Source organism: Sturnira hondurensis, unplaced genomic scaffold (assembly GCF_014824575.4).
Source record: "Sturnira hondurensis isolate 20B ecotype Veracruz unplaced genomic scaffold, ASM1482457v3 Scaffold0001304, whole genome shotgun sequence".
NCBI lineage: Eukaryota > Metazoa > Chordata > Mammalia > Chiroptera > Phyllostomidae > Sturnira > Sturnira hondurensis.
The window spans coordinates 9193551-9218093 of record NW_028073935.1 but is presented as its reverse complement, the minus strand read 5'-3'; the positions used below and the strand labels follow the sequence as shown (position 1 = coordinate 9218093).

The 24543-nt window shown below is 35.6% G+C and overlaps 1 protein-coding gene across 5 annotated transcripts in view; it reads left to right on the top strand.

Annotated features, from left to right (window-relative positions):
• Positions 1–13854, top strand: part of SEPTIN10 (septin 10) — a 69941-nt gene extending 56087 nt beyond the window's left edge. For 4 of the 5 annotated variants that reach the window (XM_037070750.1, XM_037070752.1, XM_037070745.1 and 1 more), the window contains 3 exons: positions 3870–4002; positions 8848–9035; positions 11221–13854. In XM_037070750.1, the coding sequence (XP_036926645.1) occupies positions 3870–4002; positions 8848–9035; positions 11221–11236 (337 nt within the window). In that variant the 3' untranslated portion in view covers positions 11237–13854. The remainder of the gene's footprint in view (positions 1–3869; positions 4003–8847; positions 9036–11220) is intronic. The other variant, XR_005070104.1, reaches the window with a different exon arrangement.
• Positions 13855–24543: the final 10689 nt, after the last annotated feature.

Here is a 24543-nt window from a genome sequence, read left to right as displayed (position 1 = left end):
CTGTTGTTCAGTTGTTTTTTCCGGGTGGTTTTTCCACAATTGAGTTCTAATTCCACATTGGCCCTAGGAGGATGTTACTGTAAGTTCCATTCAGTCCTCTGCCATCTTCTCCCACTCCTCTTCCTGAAATGTTTTATAGAATTCTCCTGCGAAACCATCTAATCTAAGGCTTTTATGTGCCAGGAGTTTTTTTGATACTGCTTTGATGTCACCAGCTATTATAGGTCTGTTCGGGCTTTCTGCTTTTTCTTGATTCAGTTTTGGAAGATTATATTTTTCTAGAAATTTTTCCATTTCAACCTGGTTTTCAAATTTCTTGGAATATAGTTGTTCCTAGTAATTTCTTACAGTCCTTTGTATTTCTCTAGTATCAGCTGTAATCTCTTTTTCATTTCTGATTTTATTTATTTGGGTCCTGTCTCTTTTTTTGTTGATGAGTCTGCTTAAAGGCTTGTTGATTTTGTTTATCTTTACAGAGAATCAGCTCCTGGATTTATTGATCCTTAGAATTGTGCTTTTAGTCTCAATGTCATTTAATTTTGCTCTGATCTTGGTCATTTCTTACCTTCTACTTGCTCTGGGCTTTGTTTGTTGTTCCTCCAGTTCTTAACAGACGTAGGGTGGGGTTGTTTGTTTGAAATTTTTCTGTGTTTTTAGGTAGGCCTGTATCGTTATGAACTTCCCTCTCAGGACTGCCTTCTCTGTGTCCCATTAGTTTTGGACTATTTTGTGTTCATTTTCATTTGTTTCCAGAAACTTTTTGATTTCTTCCTTGATCTCATCATTGACACATGCATTGTTTAATGGCATGCTATTCAGTCTCCGTGAGTTTGAATGTTTTTGAGTTTTTTCCTTGAGGTTGGTTTCTAGTGTCAAGCCCTTGTTCCCTGAAACATAACTGTTTGTGTCACAAAAATTTGTGTCTTTGGAACTCTCAATAAATTCATAGTTAATTTCTAAGCATTTAGTCTACAGGAGAAATGGAAAAAGTCCATCAGGTTTATTAAAATAACTTGAAACAAAGTGAAAGGACTGGAGTGGTTTTCTTGATTAACTTGAGCATCTGAGAATTATTTTTCTTCCTTTTTGGTTTTCAAATTTGCTTTTAATTGGTGATATTTGCAACTATACTACTATGTTATATACATTAAACATTCATGACAACTAGCTACTTTTATACTAGAAAGGGGAATAGTATAACAAAAAACTATTTTTCATTTTTGTTTGATAAATAAACCCATTATAGTAAACAATAGTTGATTAGTTTTACAACACTGTATAAACCATTTCCTTTCAGATCTAAGGGTTTCTTTACCGTCTTTTGAAATGTAGTATAGGTTTCTGTACTTGCAGTTAGATTTATAATTTACATTGTCCAAGTTAGAAACCACTGTGGTGAGATGGGAAATGTGCAGCGTAGTCATTCTTTTGATCTTTTGCTGAGGCTTCCCTTCAGTGTAGTCTGTTTATGGTAGTTAGGAAGATGGCTTTGGGGCTGGTCTGATCTGGTTTGTACCTCACCTTTTAACTTACCAGCTGTGTTACTTTGGACAGATTACCTCTCGGAGCTTTAGTTTTCTTAACTGTAAAGAAGAGTATTGACACTTGTTCTTCATGGTTGCCATTAGTTGCCATGAATTAGGTAGTATAAGAGTCCAGAAAATTGCCATGCTTGTAGCAACTATTCAATAAATGTTAGGTCTTTTTGCTGGATAGATTTATTTTGCTCCTAAGCAACTCAAGTGCTAATATAAATACATTAATGAGAACTTTTTAAAACTTACATTTGATATGAATTCAAGATGTTGTTTAAACAAAGTTTGTCATTAAAGACTACCAACCCTGTGTAGGACCAGCCAGTTGTGGTAAAGTTTCTGAAAATGATGAAAGTAGCCATATAGATTTAGACTTTAGAGACATCTTTAAAGTAAGACCAAAACAAATACTGAAAAACAAGAAACCTGGTGAAGACTAAAATGGCCTCTTGAGATTTGAAGCATTTATGTGGTTATCTAGAATATTTTATATATTTGTAAGCTTTACCCTTTTTTAACTTCTTACTGAACTTATTGGGGTGACATTGGTTAATAAAATTATGTAGGTTTCAGGGGTCCAGGTCATCTGTATTTTGTATTTTGTGTTCACCATCCCAAGTCAGATCTTCTATAACCATTTATCTCCTGTTGCCCTCTTCTATCTCCCCCCACCTCTCTCTCCCTCTGGTAATCACCATACTGTTGTCTGTGTCTGTGAGTTTTATTTTCATTTGCTTAATCCATTCACCTTTTTCACCCAGCCTCCCAACCCCCCTCCCCTCTGACAGCTGTCATTCTGTTCTCTGGATCTGTGAGTCTGTTTCTATTTTGTTTGCTAGTTTGTTTTGTTCATTAGATTTCACATATGAGTGCAATCATATGGTACTTGTCTTTCTCTGATTGGCTTATTTCACTTAGCATAATGTTCCATCTAGGTCTATCCATGTTCTTAAAGACAGTATTTAATATCCGTTCCTCCTCTGAATACCTGCTATGTATACTACACTCAATAGTAGCTGTGATGACTTGTGCAGCATTATTCTTAACACTATTTTTCCTTGAACTTATAGAATTCTATACTGAAAAGATTTATTTCTCCTGTTATAATATTTAAAACTAGTAAAATTTCCTAATTTATCATATTTCAAATTGGACAGCCTTTATTCTGCTTGGTTAAATTCTGCTTTATACTACATCCTGACAATTTCTGTCATTAAATGAATGAACATTCATTTGAAATGAATGAATGGATGTCATTAAATGAATATTTATGAAGAAATGGAAATATCTGGAGAGCTCTGCTGTAGAAGTGGGTTGCTAAGATTATGATCTATTACAAGAGAGGCAGGTGGGATATAAATGTCAGGAGAGAGATGTAAACAAAGTGCTGTGCAAGTGCTTGGAAGAACAGTTAGCTCTAGTGGGAAAGGCTGGAAAAGACTCTGTAGTGGAAATTGCATTTGAATTTGGCTTTAGGAAGAGCTGGGTAGAATGCAGGGTGGGCTCGGAAGAGGGCAATGACATTGGAAGCAGAGGAGATGCAACACAATAAAGCATGAAGTGAGTGGCATTTTAGAAAGAATGAGTAGGTTGCTGTGGCTGGGACCTAAGGTGGTTTGGATTTTTTTTTGTTTGGTAAGAAATGAATGTGGAAAGGTGGAATTAGGCTTTATTGTTAAGTTTCTTCAGTGTTCTTTAAAAGATGTGGAACCTTGTTCTGCAGATAACATAACTCTAATGCAGAGAAAAAAGATAGTGAGCTCTGTGGTCTTGGTGAAAAATTTTAGGAGTGACAAGGAACAAAGTGAAAGAAATAACTAAAAGCCCAGAGATCAATTATGAGATTATTGCAGTAGTGGAGATAGAAAATCGCAAACATCAAGTTGGGCTGTAACAGGATTGCTGTAGCCATCCTAAGGCTGGATTTAAATGATGTGTCAGGGTCACCGGCTGAACTCACAGACCTTGGTGATCAGGTACAAGGATAAGGGAAATGTCAAATGTGACTTCAGAACCTTGAGGTCAGTTTCCAGACACAATGACACCAAATTAACAAAGATTTAAAGAGGACTTCCTCTGACATAAAATGAGAGTATTTACAGTGAAGGACTTGACAAAGCAGAATTTTCAAAATTCTAGTGCTCTCTGATAGCTGTAGCACTGGTGGCTTTGTGTGATTCCCACTATAGGAAATCTCGTGTTTCAGTTGCTGATACATGGTATAAGAAGATGTTGATACATGGTATAGTTATGAAGCTTAACCTGAGATATTTGAATATTTGCAAATTTGTCACACCATCTTTTTAACATGAGAATACCACAAAAACTGTTTAGTCTTCAAGAGACCTACGAAGCCAAAAGACACGAGTTTTATGGGGAACTCCACAGGAAGGAAGAAGAGATGAAGCAGATTTTTGTGCAGCGAGTGAAAGAGAAAGAAGCCATACTAAAAGAAGCTGAAAGAGAGGCAAGTACACTAGTTTAATGGGATTTGCATTTTTAGGTGTCCTATTAATTTGCGGGATTTATCTCAAGAATTTAGTTGAGATGTATTTGGAGACTAGTTGTTAGTCTTTTAAAAACTAGCTATTTTAACACATAGTCTTTTAAAAAATCATAGACTGCAATGAAATAAAATTTTTGGACTTTATGAGCAAATGGTTGTCCTTTACAAGTGGGTTACCAAGGACTTGTAGTAGACCAGTTTACTGAGAAGTGTTTTAAATATCTTAACCATGAGCCAGAAATGTTTTAGCTCTGGCTTGATGAAGCCTTTTTTTTTTTTTAAGAGAGTTTTTAAGAGTTGTTGAGATTTGCTGTGAGAAAGATAATTATAAAGGCCATTTAAGAAACTTTTTGAGTTTGAACTCAGGCTTTCTGAGTAAGTTTCATGGTGTAGATGACCTTTGGATATAGCCTTGGTACAAGTAGACATCAGCAGTGAATTCCTGCAGTTTTGTTTGCTTCTCATTCTTCAAGCAACAATTTTAGTTGTATTTATGTTAAGCTATTTTCTCTAAATCTATGGACCTAACTGCAATGTCTACTTTTAAGCCATTCAGGTGAGGCTCAAAAAGGATGAGCTTAAAAAAAGGATTTCTAGGAGAAGACAGAAATGTTAATACAAATAAGCTTTATAACACGAGAGTTCCTGAAGAGTCATTTGTAATTTAATTTTACATTAACTTGTACTTCAAATAACAATAAACTTATTATTTCAAGTATACTTACACTACTTGATATTTAAATAGTAAATGGTTTTGTAAAATTAATACTCTACTAATATATCCTATTTATAATTTGAATTTTGGTCTTTTCTTTTGAAAAATTTGAAATAATAGGAAAGCGAAAGTACAGAGTAACCCTGTGTCCTTTCCCACACCTAGATTTAGCAGTGGACATTTTGTCATCTTTATTTTAGTGTGTATGTGTGTATCTGTGTGGGTACATACATGTGTAGTTTTCCTTGGTCATCCAAAGCTGGTTGCAGACATCATGGCACTTTATCTCTGGGGGTATCCGTGTGCATCTCTGAAGCTTAGGTGTATCTTTCCTCATAACCATAGTAACAATATCATGCTTTAGAAAATTAGTAGGAATGCCATAATCTCACCTAATTTCCAGTCTGTATTAAAATTTCCCCAGGTGTCTCAAGACTGTCTATTATTGTTTCTTTTTGTATGTTAATTTTTTATTTTTGTTTTTGAACCCGAATTAAATCGCATGTCTCTTATTGCATTTGGGTATTCTGTTTCTTTAGTCTCTTTTAAACTAGTCTCTAGTTTGTAATTGTTTTTAAATACAAATATTGAGGAAGGAGTTGTGATGAGTAAGAAATAAGGATGCTGATATTCTATCTTTGAAGTGGTAGTAAGTGTAAAATTCTTTCAAGAGTTTCTCATATATCATGATTCTTAGTTTCTCTAATGAAAGAGAAGTTAGAGAAGTGATCAATAGATGAGTTTTAATTTTTAAAATCTCACATAATAATATTTTGCTTAAATGTATATTATTTAAAAGGAAATTAAAAAGTCAGGGTGACCAAATGATTAAAAAAAAGGAGAAAAACTGTTTGTCAGTAGGTCCTTTGTAGAGTTTTGTTTTTGTGATTCAAGTGCTATTTTGCATTGAGTATATATTAAACTAACAAGTTAATTTAAAACTAAGTTATCAACAACCAACATTGTCAAAAGAGTTCTAAACTTTTAATTATATAGCTTTAGTGGGGGGTAGATTACTGGCTGGTTTCATTGATGTTACAAAATACCTAATGACCAGTTTTCATGCTGTGAAGCCACCATTGGTGATACTTTAGAGTCAGTGTCAGTCAGCTGAAGAAAGGCACCTAGTCAATAATCACCACTCCATGAGACCAGGGTCGTCTACTAAAGGACTGAAGAAGACAGTATAATGTATTGCCTTAATTAGAATGATTTTAGAGGGAAAGAGGGCTTATTAATAATTACACTGGAATACTAGGTAGGTGTAAACCAGATCTCTTCAGGGTAAACCAGGACAGTTGGTCTCCCAATATTTGCTGCTAACATTTTAAAGCTAGTTATGTTGGTAAAATACTTGCAGTCATTAATAAAAAGATAATTTTGGTAACCCAGAACATTATTTAATTCTATAAAAGGGGACCTTGATATTTAAAATACCCTTGCCAATATTGTTATAAAACAAATACTCTTAAATTTATTTTTTGTATAAAACTGAAATTTATTATATAGTTAAAAATGTGAACATTAGATAGAGAGATACACAGAACAAATGTTATCTCAAAATACTATTTGAATATTATCTTTTAATATCTTTTTTACATTATTTTAAATGTACTGGTGAGCATTGCCCTTCCCTCACTACAAAAAAAAGTAACAATTTATTCTTCAAATAAAGCATATAACCATCATTAAATTGTTACTACTTTCCCATTTTATAAGTTTACTTTGTCATTGATTTTTCATTTAATTGATGCCTCTCCTGTTTCCAAAAGTATTCTAGATGATTTTCAATATAAAATGCAGTGCCTTATCGCCCTGAACATGAGAGTACAGAAAGAAGCCTTATAATACAGGACAGGAAGGTTTGCCCACACATACAGCCAAGAGCCAAGGTGCAAGGTAACTAACTTCTCAGGGAACACAGTGAGCCTTCTACACATTCAAGGTGAAAAGGGACCACAGTGAGGTACAGAGCTCACAGTAAAGATAATCTAGTTCAATAAGAGAGGAATGATGTTTTCTCTAGCATTTATTTGTAAAAAATGGATGCCTTTAAAAGGGTCATTGACTGAAAGAATGCCTTACAAGTAGCGTTTACAAAAGATACAGCAATGTACCATACTGATGATAGTCTTAAGAGTACAATAACACAAAAAGTGTACTTTTTAAAAACTTTTTTGGTTAGTATTTGAAAATATGTTAGAAAAAAATGCCTGTTGCAGTGAATAGTGGAATCATGAGTGAGTGCTTCGTGTATATAATATCAAAAGCTGTGAGTTCCACATAGTATAAATAATAGTCACATTTACACCTTTGGTGCTCTCCATTTTTAAAACATTTTTTCTTGTTACAGTTTTTCTGGAATTTTTATCAACCTCATGAGTGCAATATGAAGTACTCTCTAACCTTTCAAGATATCTATGCATGCATATGAAGTATGCACTTAAGTAATCAGGGATATATGTATCTATTCACATAAATATAAATGTGCCCCTGTATTCTCAATTTCTGTTTCACTCTTCATGCCACTCCTCTCTCAGATTTACAGAGACTGCATACACATTCCGAGAGCCATAGACTTTATTTATACTACTGATTTGAATGACAACTAGATGAGTTCCATTCTGTAAATATACATACACAATACACGCACCTATCTTTTTTATAGAAGCAGGGACCATTTAAATCCTTTTTTCTTTAATTTTTTAAATTGATTTTTAGTGAGAGAGAGAAAGGGAGAGCAGCATCAATTTATTGTTCCACTTACGCATTCATCTCCGTTGATTCTTGTATGTGCCCTGACGTATCAGGATGACACTCTAACCAACTGAGCTACCCAGCCAGGGCTAAGCAGGAACCATAAATAAGCAAGTACTAAGGAACTGATACTTCAGACATCCTCAAGATGAAAAGAATCTTCAGGTAGAAGGGCCTCACTTAATCTGCTTCAACCTTATTCAGTCTCTATTTAAATACTTCTATCAGGGATTTACTGGCTTGCAGACACATGTTCTATATTTGGAACATTTAATTTTTATTAAGATGGAGTTCAGCTGTCTCAGGTCCTACTGTCAGCCTCTGATTTTTAGTGAAGTAGTTCCTCAATTGTTATATGCCATCTTTTCTAGAAACGAAGTTTTAATTTTGTATGAATGTTAGGTTGCTACCTAGAACTAAAAAATACTAATTTAAAGTTTCTTTAACCAGGCTAGAAGATCAGAGGAAAAAAAGTATCTTTTTTAATTTTTATTTAGGATGTTTATTTATGGCACACAGCTAGTTCATATGGAGTTAAGTCCACTGAATTCCGTAGATTTTTTTTCAGATCAACAATTAAAGCATGGAAATCTTGTGTTACAATGTTATAAACTTTTGTAAAAACTCATTGTAATGGCTACATTAAGTGTGTTCTGCATAAATTTATTATTTTTTAACTGTATTTCTGTTAGACACAGGCTATTTTTTTTCATTATGGGGTAGATTCTACAGTGAGTATTTTTACTCTGAATTTAGGGTTTTTTGATTTAGTTTAAATTTCAAGAAGGTCAATGACTGAAAAAATAGATGAAAAAATAGAATAGATTTTTAAAGTTCTTGATTTTAATGAACAGTTTTGCTTTCCAAACATATTTTCAGTATAATTTTCAATAACTGTTTTATTACAAATGATAACTTTATTTGGAAAATGAGGGTTTCTTTTTTGATAATTTGCTTCTATAATTTGGGTACCTTATTTTTATTGAGCATGGATTTTAGAAACTTTATTTGAAGAAATTTTCTGGAGAAACTGTAGAGCAAAAAAATAAAAACTTCAATAAAAGGTCGAGTGTTTTAAAAACAGGTTTGTTCATGAGACTGTGGGGTTTTTTGTTGTTGTTATATTTTGTTCATCCATTTTTTTGCATGGGAACTAATTTAAAATTAAAGTTTTTGAATCAGTCTCGTATGTAAATTTTCCCCTGAAGCTTCAAGAAGATGGCATAAGGTTATTGTATATGTCACTTGAACAGTGTGCTTCAGAGTGGGAGAGCATTCCTGTGCTTCTGCTGCCCTTCTCTGTCAGTAGTGAAAACTGCACCTTTGTTTCATAGTTACAGGCCAAATTTGATCACCTCACAAGAGTCCACCAAGAAGAGAGAATGAAGCTTGAGGAAAAGAGAAGACTTTTGGAAGAAGAAATAATCGCTTTCTCTAAAAAGAAAGCTACCTCTGAGATATACCAGAACCAGACCTTTATGACAATGGGCAGCAACTTAAAGAAGGACAAAGACCGTAAGAAGTAAGCCATCTCCAATGACCTGTATCTGGTAGCCTTGTCCCTATCACTTGCTGTCTCGTTGCCCTGTTTGATCTTTATAGTGTTTCTCACTGTCTATTTCCTATTTCTTTCCTGCCTTCTGTGGTTAAATGTCAGCTCCTTGAGAGCAGCGACCTTGTCCTTCTTGTTCACTGCTGCTTCCCTAGCATCTAGAACAGCACCTGGCACACCTTAGGTGCTCATTAAATATTTGGCAAAATGAATAAATGAATGAACTATATAAAAATATATCTCAATGTGAAAAGGGTCAGTTACCTGGGGAAAAAGTCAGCTGCTCTTGTTTCATAGCCAAACCTATGGCTCTAATACACATCTGATAGCTACTGACCTACCATTAGTTACATTGAATTTTATGTCTAATTGGAAGCTGTATCCTTTCTTGTGGAATCATAGGTGTAAAATAATACTTGATTTTAAAAAAGCTAATTGTTAGGTTCACTTTTTTTTAACAAATTCTACTGATAATGATTTTGTGAGAATTTTTATTTTAATAAGGGAACCAGGCTATCGATTCGAACTCCTGTGCTTTGATGTCAGAGCTTGTGAAACCAATGGTGGACGTAAAGATGCAGAGGAAGGTAGAGAGGGTACCAGTACAATGGGGCGGCCATGAGTAGCATTTGGATGATATTCTCAAGGCTTATAGGTTTGGGGTATGTGTTACAATCGAACTTAACCAAAGTTTTAGAAAATAAGTTTTTTTGCTCTTTTGTACTTTGTGTCTATTTTATTTCTCCCACTTAAAATGTCCTCATCAGTTTGTCTATCTGACTATTCTCATAATTCATCATTGACTTGTCATGTTGGGAATGTTTCTTTGTGGGTTTTTGCCTCACTTTACTCCAACTATCTCTGCTCTAGCAGCATCAAGTCCTCCTTATGTTCCTCATAGAGTAATACTTCTGGTTTAGTTTTATCACCCACCTTACCATGTATAATATTTTATACATGGTATAAAATATAATATTTTTCCATGTATAATGTGCACTTTTTTGCCAAAATTTTTTAGGGAAAAATAAGGATGTGCGTTTTACATGGGTAGTACTAATTCCATATCTAGATAAATGTTTTTAATTATTTTATTTATGTTTATGCCTTATAAGTGTAACTCTAGTTTTGTAATTACTTGTTACATAAAATTTCTTGTGCCATAATATATTAAAAAATGCTAAAATTCCTTTATAATATAAAAAAACAGTATCTAAATATAAATAAATAAATAAATAAATATATATATATATAATTTAATTTAAAATGTAAAACGAAAGATTTTTTTCCTGAAAGTTTTGGCCAAAAACGTGGGCGTGCATTATACAGAAGAGCACATTATACACGACAAAAGTGTGGTACTTTAATCCCAGCATGTTCAGAATGTTGTAACTCAGTTTCGTAATAGTTAGGAAAACATTCAGTTGGTCCATGGTAACTTACCAGTTTTGAACTATGAAGAAGTAAATCCACAGGGTTTTGGTGTATTTCATTGACCTGTGGATTTTACAAGTCTTGATGGAAGATAGAGGAATTCTCATGAATGATCTTTTAATATAAGCTCCACAAGGGCATGGATTCTGAGTTTTGTTCATGGATATATCCATCCCCAGAGCCCAGATCAGTGCCTGGTACATAGTGGGGCATCCATTATTTGTCAAGAGAATAATATGACGTTTATTCAAATACTGAATTTCAAAAGATAAAACAATAAATGTAATTTATTATTGCTTTTTATTATGCTTTGTATTACAAAGCTATGGGACTTATTACCTTCTTTTATCTTAATCCAGTATTAATAAAATTGGATTCCCTCATATTTATTTTATATATGAAAGACAATTTACACTTACCTTGTGGAAATTATCATCCTGCTCCACTTGAGAACCATTGGTATGAGCTGTTGCTGACAAAATTAGGGCCAAGCCCATAACTTTTTGAGAGCCCAGAATTAATCCTCAAGAAAATAGAGTTTGGTGGTCGGGGGGGGTGGGGGATGTGGTTCCCTCTCTTTCCAAAGTTCCATAGTTAGATATTCTACAGCATATTGGATGTATATTTGTTCTTTCTGGAAAAGCTTTGTAAAACTAATGATTCTAGTAATTTTTATTTCTTATATGGTTTTATATTGTTCCAATAATTTTTTTTTTCTTTCCAGCTCCAATTTTATGTAAAACAAATGTTCCAGATCACAGAAGGTCATCACAAGCAAAGTTATTAAAATGTTAGAAGTATGCTGTGATTTTTCTTGCTTATTTTATTTGTTCTATCTGGCATGTGGCCAGAGTTACTGCCATTTCTGGAAAAATACTTTTAAGTATAAGGTCAATATATAAGCCACAGTGGATGATAGAACTTACATATTCACTGTTACAAGTTGTTAAGTTGCTGGTTTGTGATAAATCTAGGCCCCTGCTACTGACTTTTGGTCACTTTGCAGCGCATACTACCACAGAACAGTTTCAGTACCATTGAAAATACCGAACTCATCCATATTATTATGGCTGTTATTATGGAACATGATTGCATTCATGTTCCAAGATGAACCTTTTTCTTATACGTACTAAAGGTAAAATTTGGGAATATGTTTTAAAATGTATTATGTGCCTGCAAGTCTAGCCTCTTGATAGTTTTATGGAACTTTTTAATTTTTGATATAATTATCTAGTTGGTAACATGATCCTAAGATTTTATATCAAATTTTATATAACATGATAGTCTTCTGTGGTTCAGTATGCCTTCTTGTGATTGATGTATTTTTGTTGGGAAAAAAATATGTTTGAAAGTAAAAGCATCCAAGTAAATAAACCCTTTTTCTAGGGATAAGTACTTTTGAATCTGGGTGTTACGCCACTGTTTTCTTTGGGATATGTTAAATATTGTTGCTGAGAACTCTGTCTTCCAGGGGAAAAATAATAAGATTGAATTCTCTTACTAAAAATATTGCTTAAAAATAGCTATGAACATCTGAATACAAAGATATAAAAATTTAAATAATTCATATCAAAAAGGATAATTGAATTCAGTGCCTTAGTAGTATTCTCAGAACAATTAACTTTTTTTAATAGTCATAGGTATACAGTTTTTTGTTTTTGTACTTAAATATTCTAAGTAAAGCTGACATTTACTCTTGACAAAATATACCTACATGTTTACTAAAATATGTTTTAAATTACATTAACTTTTCAATTTACAAGCTATCATCTTAAGGAATATTTTATCAAAATTAGTTCATTTAATTATGTTTGAATTATTTTAAAACAGGTACATTGCCAGTGTTTTTCAGTGTTTAACTTAGTTTATGTTAGATTCTGAACAGCATTTTGTTTTGTTTTTTATGAAGCTATATAAGTTGCTAATAAAACCTTTCGTTTTCTAGTACAATTTACCTCAACAAATATTTTACTTTCCATCTTTACATTTGAAATACAGAAATGCCTCTTAGCCTTTTTAAACTGTAGTAAAATAAGTTATAAGGATCACAGAGAAAGCTATGCACTTTCTTCTCAGGATCAGTAATGCCCAGGTTCTAGAAGGTGGGGACAGGAGAGCTGGTGAGCCCTGAGGGCAGGTAGCCTATTGAACAGAGCCCAGCCAATGCCACAGCACTGGGCATTAGCAAGCAGAGTCATCCAGGAAGCTCAGTGGTGTGATGGCAGTTGTGGTTATTTGTAGGCTTCAAACTCTACAGAGTTTGTACAGCTGTTCTAAACTTTAATAAAGTTACTTTTAATGTCAGATTGGTTGTTGGCATATTCAGACAAAGTTATACAAATTTCTAATTGAAAAGATTGTAGAAAGCTGCCTAGAACTCTGCACTTAACAAAAGGGTAATCACTTTATTAGTGACTCTGCTTTGAGAAAGACTCACCATGTGTGCTTCATCCACAATGTGATTCTTTCATTTATTTCATCTATTTGGGATTCCAGGTATGATTTTATTTTAAAAGAGTTGTGCTGCAAACAAAACAATTATAGACAATTGCATGGTAATATTCAAATTCTCCTTACAAAGTGAGTTGTTATACACTAATGCTTAAATTAATAAACTTCCTGGGAACAAAATAAAGCTAGATATGTTTTCTTTATATTTTTTCCGATAAGGCATGTGAAACAGAATTTCCTCTCACTACCAACTATTAATCTTTATACATACTATCCTGAATTTTAAAGCTCTTTCACATAGACTATTAATTTCAGTTTCAAAATGACACAAAGGAAAAAGCATTACAGGTATTATTAATATCCCCATCTTGAAGATGAAATTAATTTAGGTCCTGTGTTCTTCTTGGGCTAGAAGGCTATCCATGTCCTTTCGGAGCAACAATAGTAACAAGACAGAGCAGATTTATTCATAGAGTACTCTCAAAGGTGCTCCTGTCCCTATTCACAGAGCACAACAAAGCATGCAGGGAAGTGACTGGGTCTTAAAACATTAGAAATACTTTTTCAAATGCAGGAATAGAGAAAGGCAATTCAGGTATAAGGAACAACATGTTTTTGAATAAAATCTGTATACTCTGAAAAGTAGCTAAATATGAATAGAGAGTGTAGGGGAGATGTGGGTCATGAGTTGGGGTGAGGTTTTAGAGGCAGGTCGAGAAAGTTTATAAGCCCAATCCCACAGGCAGTAGGAGCCATGGAAAGATTGATCTCACATGGTCAAATATTTCTACAGAGTTCATGGGAAAGATAAACTTAGAGGAGGCAGGGGCAGTCCAACACATTAGACTGTAGTCAGGCCAGTAGTTCTTAACCCTGAGTATACAATAAAATAATGTAAGTTGAGTTTTTTTAAAAAAAAACTGTTGCAGCCCTGGCCAGTGTGGCTCAGTTGCTTGGAGCATTGACCTGCAAATTGAAAGATCGTGAGTTTGACTCTTGGCCAGGGCACATGCATGCATTGCAGGTTCGGTCTCCAGTCAGGGCATGAACAACAGGCAACTGATTGATGTTTCTCTCCCTACTCCCACCCTTCCCTATTCTCTAAAATCAATAAGCATGTCCTCGGATGAGGCTAAAAAAATATCCATGCATAAAGGAATATATAGTAATGGAATTTGCCATTAAAAGGTTAAATCTAACTGACAAGTGACTGTAAAACAATATGTCTCATGGTTAGAAATATACAAAGAACACTAGTTTTAATACAACACAACAGTGACCTTTTGGGAGAGTAGGGCAGATCAAATGGTCTAGGTTCTTCTGTTAACTAGGATGAGGATAAAACTCCCAGTTCACCAGGTAACGTGAGACTTAAAAGAGTGCATATAAGTATGGTAAAGTGTGTAAATATGGTAAAGTAAGTATTTTCAAGCAGTAGAAAGAAAACTAGTCTAACAAAGGATAATCCAAAATAAGAAAATAAAGGAAATAAAATAGGTATAACACCAGAAAGCATTTAGTAATATGGTAGATTTAGATCCAAATAAATCAGTAATTACATGTACTATGCTCTACTTTTTTTTACATAAAAGTTTTTAAAAACAGCTATGTGTACTTCACCAGAGAGAGGTCTAAAACTTTATGTCTTTATAGACAGAAGAAGGGGAAAGGAAAATGAACATCATACAAATTTTAACCAAAAGATAATGAGTAGCTATATTTTCTTTTTTTTAATATATATATTTTATTCATTATACCATTACAGTTGTTCTATTCCTCCCCTTCATTCCCCTCCATCCTGCACACCCCCTCCCCCACCATTCTCCCCTCCTTAGTTTATAACCACGTGTCTCAAGTTCTTTAGATTCTATATTTCCCCTACTATTCTTACCCTCCCCCCATCTATTTTCTACCTACTGTCTATGCTATTTTCTGTACCTTCTCCCCCCTTCTCCTCCTCCCACTCCCCTGCTGCTAACCTTCCATGTGTTCTTCATTTCTATGGTTCCACTCCTGATCTAGCTGTCCTCTTGGTTTGCTTTTGTTTTAGGCGTGGTTGTTAATAACTGTGAGTTTGCTGTCCTTTCACTGTTAATATTTTTCATCTTCTTTTTCTTATATAAGTCCCTTTAACATTTCATATAATAAGGGCTTGGTGATGATGAACTCCTTGAACTTGACCTTATCTGAGAAGCACTTTATCTGTCCTTCCATTCTAAATGAAAGTTTTGCTGGATAAAGCAATCTTGGCTGTAGGTCTTTGGATTTCATGACTTGGAATACTTCTTTCCAGCCCCTTCTTGCCTGGAAGGTCTCTTTTGAGAAATCTGCTGACAGTCTGATGGATACTCCTTTGTAGGTGACTGTCCCTTTATCTCTTGCTGCTTCTAGGATTCTCTCCTTCATTTTAACCTTGGCTAATGTAATTATGATGTGCCCTGATGTGTTCCTTCTTGGGTCCAACTTCTTTGGGACTCTCTGAGACTCCTGGATTTCCTGGAAATCTATTTCCTTTTCCAGACTGGGGAAGTTCTCCTTAATTATTTGTTCAACTAAGTTTTCCACTCATGGCTGTTCCTCTTCCCCTTCTGGTACCCCTATAATTTGGATGTTGGAATGTTTAAAGATGTCCTGGAGGTTTCTAAGCCTCTCCTCATTTTTTCAAGTTCTTGTTTCTTCATTCTTTTCTGGTTGGATGTTTCGTTCTTCCTTCTGATCCACTCCATTGATCTGAGTCCCAGTTTCCTTTCCATCACTACTTGTTTCCTGTGCATTTCCCTTCATTTCGATCAGCTTAGCCTTCATATGTTCCTCTAATTTGTGACTGAAATCAACCAGTTCTGTGAGCATCCTGATGACCAGTGTTTCGAACTGTGCATCTGAGAGGTTCACTATTTCTTTTTCACTTAGAGTTATTGGCTCTGGGGCTTTGAGTTCTTCTTGAGCCATGTTTTGGACTGTTCGTGCCTGTTACGTATGAGGAGCAGAGCCCTAGGTGTTCACCAGGGCAGGGCAACTCAGTCACTGGGTTGTGATGCTGTACGTGGGGATGGGGTCAAAGGGGGGCATGGCGGTCCCTTTTGCTGCTTCCCACCACTGGGGCTTACATGGTCTGTCTCACTACGTGCAAATGTGCGACTGTGGTCAGCCTGCCACCCTGCGCCCTCACTGGGTCCTCCCAATGCTATCCCAGCTGCCTGGGCGCCTGGGGTTGAAGGATCTTTCCTGCCTGACCCTGCCCTGCTGCTGGCTCCACCCCTCTTACTGGTGTGGTTGAACAGTTCATTGTTGTCGGATTTCCAAATAGTTCAGTTTTCTGTTCTTTAGCTGCGTCTTTGTTTACTAAACCTTTGTTGTTTTCAAACTTAGTTGTGGGAGAAGGCAGAGTGTTTCCACCTATGCCTCCATCTTGGCAGAAGTCCCAGAGTCAAAATTTATCATCCTTAGGGTTAGTATTAGCAGGGAAAAAAAGGCTTAAAACCAATATTCAATACATTCATCTCAAAAAGTAATTAAAGAGGAATAACTAAACCCAAAGAAAAATAGCATAAATGAGGAATTAAGGAAATAGAAAAATATTGGAAGTTCTTACATTATATAATATTAAGAATGATAAATCATGACAAGGATGACCTAGAGAAGAAAGGGACATGGAATGACTAGAAAGAACATTCTACATTGCTGGAAGGAATGCAACATGATTCAAGTACTATGGCAATTTCTTCTCTCTTTACCATATGTGTTAGTTTTCTACGGCTACTCTAACAGGTTATCACAAATTTAGTGGATTAAAGCAACACTATTCTTACAGTTTTAGGGGTCAGAAAGTTGACATGGGTCTCATAGGGCTGCAATCAAGGTGTGGATAGGGCTATGTTCTAGGCAAGAATCCCTTTCTTGGCCTTTTCTAGCTTCTGGAAACTAGAAACAATCTACATTCCTTGTCCCATGATCCAACCTTTTTTAAAGTTACCAACAGTGAGTTGAGTTTTCACACTGAATCAGTCTGACCTTGTCCTCTTCCTCATTCTTCCACTTAACTGGACCCACCTTAATAATCTCCTTATTTGCTGAATAGTGACTTTAATTCCCCTTTGCCATGTAACCTAACATTTAGAGGGATCAGGGATTAAGATCTTTAGGGGAGTGACGTTAGAGGAATGGTGGTATGAGAGATCCCCTTAGTCTCTCCCCCCGAAATTTCAACAAGTGTATCAGCTATAACTAAACAAAGGAGTTCCTGTTCAACATACAGGCATGCCAAAGAGATCCATGCATTGAAGCATCTAAAGGTGGGCTAAGGGGAACAAACAAGAGGCAAGAAGGGAGGAGAGTCCAGATGAGTCACTGACATAGCCCCACAGCCCAGAGTTTGCAGTGGATTCAGCTTGAAGAAGGGAGGAAGCTGGCTGTGTTGATGCCTCCTTTGGCCACCAGGAAGTAGCAGCGTCTTGGTGGACCTTTCTGCAGGAGTGAGCTGTATGAACTGTAGGTGAGAGGCCTGAGCAAGGACACAGTGCAGGGGTTCTGCAATGACTGTTGTCTGTCAGGTGGTCATTGTTACAAACAAAGAAATGGAGCCATGGAGCCCTGATGCCTTTTAGACTACCAAAACTCACCCCCTGTGGTCCTTGTTATCAGGTTCCAGAGCACATTGTCTCCAAACCCGAGAACTATTATATCAGAATTACTATATCCCTCTGTGACTGTTACCTTGTTGGGATTCATGGCAGTGGAACCAGTGGAGGCCTGAAGTTGCCATTACTGAGAGGGTTAAATAAATTCCACCCCTAAGCATCACAGTTATACTAATGACAGCCATGTAGGTCAGCTTTGGGATTTTACGAAGCTTTTTAAAACTCTTGATTCAGTGCCACCTACTGGAAAATAGTAAAAAGACCTCTTTGTAGAAATCTACTTCAGTACAGTTAATACATAGTTGCCTAGACAGAGATGGAGCCCATCATATACCATGAATAACCAAGGTAGCAAGGCAGCTCAGAAAGAAAATGAAAAATCTCCAGCAAGTGAACTGGAACACATGGAAATTGGTGATATATGTGACAGAGCATTCAAGTTTGCAGTTCTGAAAATACTCAGTGAGATGGGAGAATATGCAAACAGGCAATTTGATCCACTGAGAAAAAATAATGAACAAAATACCAAATAGATTGAAACTTTAAAAAAGAACCAAACAAATCCTAGAAATGAAGTATTCAATAAAGAAGATCAGGAATGATGTTAATTCTTCCAATCCATGAACACAGTATATGTTTCCATTTCTTTGTGTCTTCCTTGATTTCTTTCTTCAATGTTGTGTAGTTTTCTGCATACAGGTCTTTAACCTCCTTGGTTAGGTTTATTCCCAGATATTTTATTTTTGTTTTTGCTATATCGAATGGGATTTTCTTCTTGATTTCTGCTTCTGCTGTTTCATTGTTGGTATGCAAAAATGCCTTTGTTTTCTGGATATTGACTTTGTATCCCACTGTTTTGCCAAATTCATTTATTAGTTCGAGGAATGAACTACTGAGCATAGCAAACAGCCAGCCAGATGGAGGAAAAAAATAGTGATATTGAAGAGAGGAATCTAGAAATGTTGCAGAGGGAAGAAGAGAGATACCTGAGCATAAAAAAAAAAAAAAAAAAGAAAGAGCTCTGCAAGAACTGTCTGACTCCATCAGAAAGAGCAATATAAGAATAATAGGCATACCAGAAGAACAGGGAAAGGAAACAGCCTATTCAAACAAATAGTAGATGAGAACTCCCCAACCAATGGAAAGAACTAGATCCTCAAATCCAAGAAAGAAACAATACCTAGTTACCTTAATCAAAAGAGGTCCTCTCCAAGGCACATTTTGTTAAAACTCAAAAATAATGACCAATTCTCAGAGCATCCAGGAAAAAAAAAGATAGTGACCTACAAAGTAAATTCCATCAGGTTATCATTGGACTTTTCAGTAGAAACTCTACAAGCCAGAAGAGAGGGGAACCAAATACTCAAAATACTGAAAGAAATTACCAGCCAAGAATAATATGCCCAGCAAAGTTATCCTTTAAATATGAAGGAGGAATAAAGACCTTGCCAGACATACAGAAGCTGAGGGAATTTATCACCAGAAAATCTGAAACAACAAAAGGTCACAACATTATGAATGAGATCACCAAAGAAACAGCATAAACAGATAATTTGTGACAACAAAAACATAAAAGGGGAGGGGGCAAAGGCTTGAACTGGCAAAGGAGGATGGAAATAGATGCACTCAAAATCAACAAACTATGGTTTATATTCAACTTTTTTTTTTTCATAAATTTAAAGGTAACCACACACAAAAAAACCAAATCTGGGACACATGACTTAAGAGGAAACAGGATAGACATATGGAATACTACTAAACAAAATCAACAGACAGACACACAGGAAAATAACCAGTTTTCTGGGGCAGAGATACCAGAAAATAATGGATAAAATGGCTATAGGCAATCCTCATCAATAGTTACCCTAAATGTAAATGGACTGAATTCAGCAATAAATAGGTACAGAGAACAGATTGGGTCCAAGAACAAACCCAACAATATTCTGGCTTCAGGAGACATCTAAGCTGCAAAGACAATGGTAGATTTAAAGTGAAAGGGGGGAAAGTAATTCTCCAAACAAATAACACCCACAGAAAAATAGGTGTAGCCATACTTATATCTGCCAAACGTATGTAAAGATAGCAAGGGTAACAGGAGAGAAAAATGGTGGAAATTTTATGATAAAGGGGGCACTACATCAAGAAGACATAATACATCTTAATATATATGCATCCAATCATGGAGTACTGAAATATGTAAAGCAACTACTAACAGAAGTAAAGGAAGAAACACACAGAAAAGGTCATAGCTGGGGTTCTTAATACTCAATCGACAGATCCAAATAGATCATTTAAATAAAATCAAGAAAGAAGTATCAGCCTTAAATGACCCATTAGACAAAATGGATGTAATTAGCATATACAGAGCCTTTCATCTCACAACATCATATTGTACATTCTCCAGTGCACATGAAGCATTCTCAAGGATAGGCCATATGTTGGGTCACAAAACTAGCCTCAAAAAACTCAAAAACATTGAAATTTTACCAAGCACATTCTCTTATCAAAATGCCTTGAAATTAGAAGTCACCTGCAAAAAGTAAGTAAAGGATCTCATAAATATGTAGTGGTTAAAACAACATACTACTAAAAAATGATTGGGACAAGGAAGACATAAAAGGTGAGATCAAAACATATATAGAGACAAATGAAAATGACATACCAAAACTTCTGGGATGCAGTGAAAGCAGTAATAAAAGAAGTTTATATCATTACATGCCTATTTCAAAAAATGAGAAATCACAAGTAAACACCCTAAGATTACATCTTAAATACTTAGAAAATGAACAAATGCAACCCAAAGTCAGCAAGGAAAAGGAAATAATAATTAGAACAGAATTGAATGAAATAGGGAACAAAGAGACTATAAAAATTGATACAACAAAGAGCTGGTTCTTTGAAAAATTAATAAAATTAGCACCCCTCTGGCTAGATTGACTAAGGAAAAAAGAAAAAACCCATATATGCAAAATCAGAAACAAAAGAGAAGTTACCACAGACATCACAGAGACACAAAGGATCATACTGTGAAAGGCTATAATGCCACCAAATTCAGTAACCTAGAAGAAATGGAAAAGTTACTAGAAGTGTATAACCTTCCTAGACTAAATCATGAAGAACTGGAAAATCTAAATAGACTGATCAGCAATGAGGAAATTGGAGCAACCATTAAAAACCTCCCCAGAATTAAAAGTCCAGGACCAGACTGCTTTACCAGTGAATTCTACTAAACATTTTAAAGTCTAAAACCTATTCTTTCAATTCTTCCAAGGAATTGAAGAAGAGGCAATACTTCCTTACCACATTTTTGAAGCCAACATAACCCTAGTACCAAAATCTGGCAAGGATAACCCACACAAAAAAAGAAAATTAAATACCAGTCTGTTGAATACAGATGCAAAAATCCTAAACAAAATACTAGCAAATCGAACAGAATAATATATTTAAAAAATAATATATCATCATCAAGTGGGGCACAATGATGGTTTAACATATGCAAGTCAGTCAGTGTAATGCACCACATTAACAAAACAAAGGATAAAAGTCATGATTTTATCAGTATATGTAGAAAAAGCATTTAATAAGATACAATCTCCATTTATGATTAAAACAAAGGAGTAGAAGAAAAGTACCTCAACATAATAAAGGCCATATATGACAAGCCCTTAGCCAATATGCTCCATGGCAAAAAACTGAAAGATTCTCCTTTAAAATCAGGAACAAGACAAGGATGTCCATTCTCACCACTCTTACTCAACATAGTTCTGGAAGTGCTAGTCAGAGCAAAAAGGCAAGAGAAGGAAATAAAAGGCATATCATTTTGGAAGGAAGAAGTAAAAGTGTTACTTTTGCAGAGGACATGATTCTGTACATAGAAAATGACCAGAGGGTAGGAGGAAGGGGGTAAGCGGGGAAAGAAGAGGAAGGATCTAGGCAAGAAACAGGTATAAATGACCTATGGACATGGACAACAGGGTAGGAATTGACTGTGGGAGTGGGGGGGTGGTCATGACAAGGGAGAATAATGGGGAGAAAGTGGGACAACTACAATGGAACAATAAATAAAATAATTTTAAAAAACTAAAAGAAAAAAAACTTTAAATGCTCCATGAAAAAAACCCTTGGAAACAATAAACAAATACAGTAAAGTTGCAAGATATGAAATAAATGTACGAGAATTCACTGCTTTTCTATATACTACCAATAAAACTTCTGAAAAAGATATTTTAAAGATTCCTTTTGTGACTGCAACCACAAGAATAAAATATCTGGGAAAAAACTTAACAAAGGATGTGAAAGATCTATATAATGAAACCTACAAAGCCTTATTAAAAGAGAATGAAAAAGATACAATGAGATGGAAAGACTGTTCATGGATTAGAAAAATCAACGTAATTAAAATGGCCATATTACCCAAAGCAATATACAGATTTAATGTAATCCCCATCAAAATTCCAATGTTATTTTTTAAAGAATAGAACAAAAAATATTAGATTTATATGGAGCCACAAAAGCAATTCTGAAAAAAAAAAACCAAACTGGAGGTATCAACACTACCTGACTTCAAATTATACTATAGAGCTACAATAACCAAAACAGCTTGATTCTGGCAGAAAAAAACAGGCACACAGATCAATAGAACAGAATTGGGAGCCCAGAAATGAAACCACATGTACAGGGGCAGATAATTTATGACAAAAAAGCTGGAAACAGCCAATGGAGAAAAGAAAGCCTCTTCAATGGTGCTAGGAAAATTGGAAAACCATATGCAAAAGAATGAAACTAGATTACAGTTTGTCCTTGTGGACAATAATTAATTCAAAGTGAATCAAGGGCCTAAATATAAGATCTGAAACACTATATTACATAGAAGGAAACATACTAAAGTTATGGACCTTGGTTGTGGAGAACATTTTATGAATTTGACCCCAAAGGCAAAGGGAGTAAAGGCAAAAATAAATGAATGGGACTATCTCAAACTAAAAGGCTTCTTCACAGGGGGAAAAAAAAAAACAACATTTACAAACAACAGCTCCAACAAATGTTTAATATCCAAAATTTATATAAAGAACTCATAAAACTTCACACCAAACAATCCAATTGAAAAATGGGCAGATAACCTGACCAGACATTTTTTCTCAAGAAGATATATAAATGGCAAACAGATACATAAGATGTTCAACCTCACTAGCTATTTATTAGGGAGATACAAATCAAAACTATAATGTGATACCACCTTATACCTGTTAGAATAGCTGTTATCAACAAGACAAGTAATAAGTGTTGAAGAGGATGGGAAGAAAAGGGAACCCTCATTCACTGCTGGTAGGAATGTAGATTGGTACAGCCACTATGGAAAATAGTCTGATGGTTCCTCAAAAAATTAAGAATAGAGTTACAGTATGACCCAGTCATCCCTCTCCTGGGTATCTGATGCGGACTCCGCCCAGTGGGGTCTGTGTGTTGTGGATGTGATGAACAAATTCACACAGACTGCAGAAGCCCTGTGGAGAAAAGGGGATGGCATGGCCACTCTGAGTGAGAGAACGCTCTGATTCCTGCCTGGACAGGCTTTATTGCTTTTCTAGGAGCATTACCTCAAGGAAGGGCCTCATTCATCATTGTCAGGCAGTAATGGTCAAACAATAGGTAGCATTAGAAGAACTATGAGGGCTTATTCTGAGTCAGGGTCAGTTAGTTAAAGGGCCATAAAACTTTGGGAAACAAACTCATTTCGTGCTTGAACCCTTATCAGAAAATTGAAGACATTCTTATCAAAGCAGGTTTCACAGGGTTTTATGCATTCTTTCTTAGGCCTGATCACCCCGGGTAACCACCTGTTCCATTCCAGGGCTGTACCACCCTCCAGCATTGTTCCAGGCTTAAGTCAAGCAGGGGAAGTAAGGCAGCCTAGAGATTAGGAGACTTTTGACAGAATGAGGACTCAGCCTATGTCAAAGGCAAGGGGTGGCGGTCCATAACTCCCTTTTTCTATAGCCCCCCAAATCCTTCCTTGATGTTCCCATTGTCACTGTGCCTGTCTTAGGTTGTCCCTCCCTTGAGGAATCTTACCTGTCATCGGCTAACCAGTCATCCACCTGGGGCCAAGAAGGGTGAAGTAAAAGGGGGCAGAGGCAGCTCCCCTACCAGGAAGATAAACTTTGTCTCCTTATTGGCTTATGGCCCCAACGTCCTTTACTCTGCCTTAGCCATGGGGGATTATGGCTTCTGAAACCAGGCAGGGTGGTTCCCAACAGGTATCTACCTGAAAACTTGAAAACATGTGTTTTCAAATATATATGCACCTTTGTGTTCATCGCAGCATTATTCAGTGGCCAAGACATGGAGATCATCGAAATGTTCTGCATAAAGGATTAGATAAAGAAGATGTGGTACATATATACAATAGGTTACTATTCAGCCACAAGAAAAAACTAAATATTGCCATCTGTGACAACATAGGTGGATCTTGTGAATATTATGCTAAGTGGAATAAGCCAGAAGAAACTAAGAACCATAATATTTTCCTCATGTGGGATATAAAACAAACTCGTGGATACAGCAATGTGGTTGCCAGAGGGAAGATGATAGGGGGAGGTGGAGGAGGCCTTATATGGTGATGGAAGATGATTTGACTGTAGTGCAATACAGTGCAATACACAGATCTAGTAGTATCATAGAAATGTACACTTGAAATCTGTATGATCCTGTTGTCACCCCAATAAATTTAATTTAAAATCTTTAAGGAGACATTGTTCTGCCTATTATGCCATACAACTGAGCAATTTCAGTCCTAAAAAGTGCATTGAAGATAAATGAAACTATTTGTCCATAGAAGGACCTGTACTTAAATATTTATAAGTTTTTTTATAACCTGCCAAACTTGAAACAACCAAAATTCCATTATCTGATGAACACATAAACAAGTAGTTCATCATACAACAAAAAGGGACAAGCTA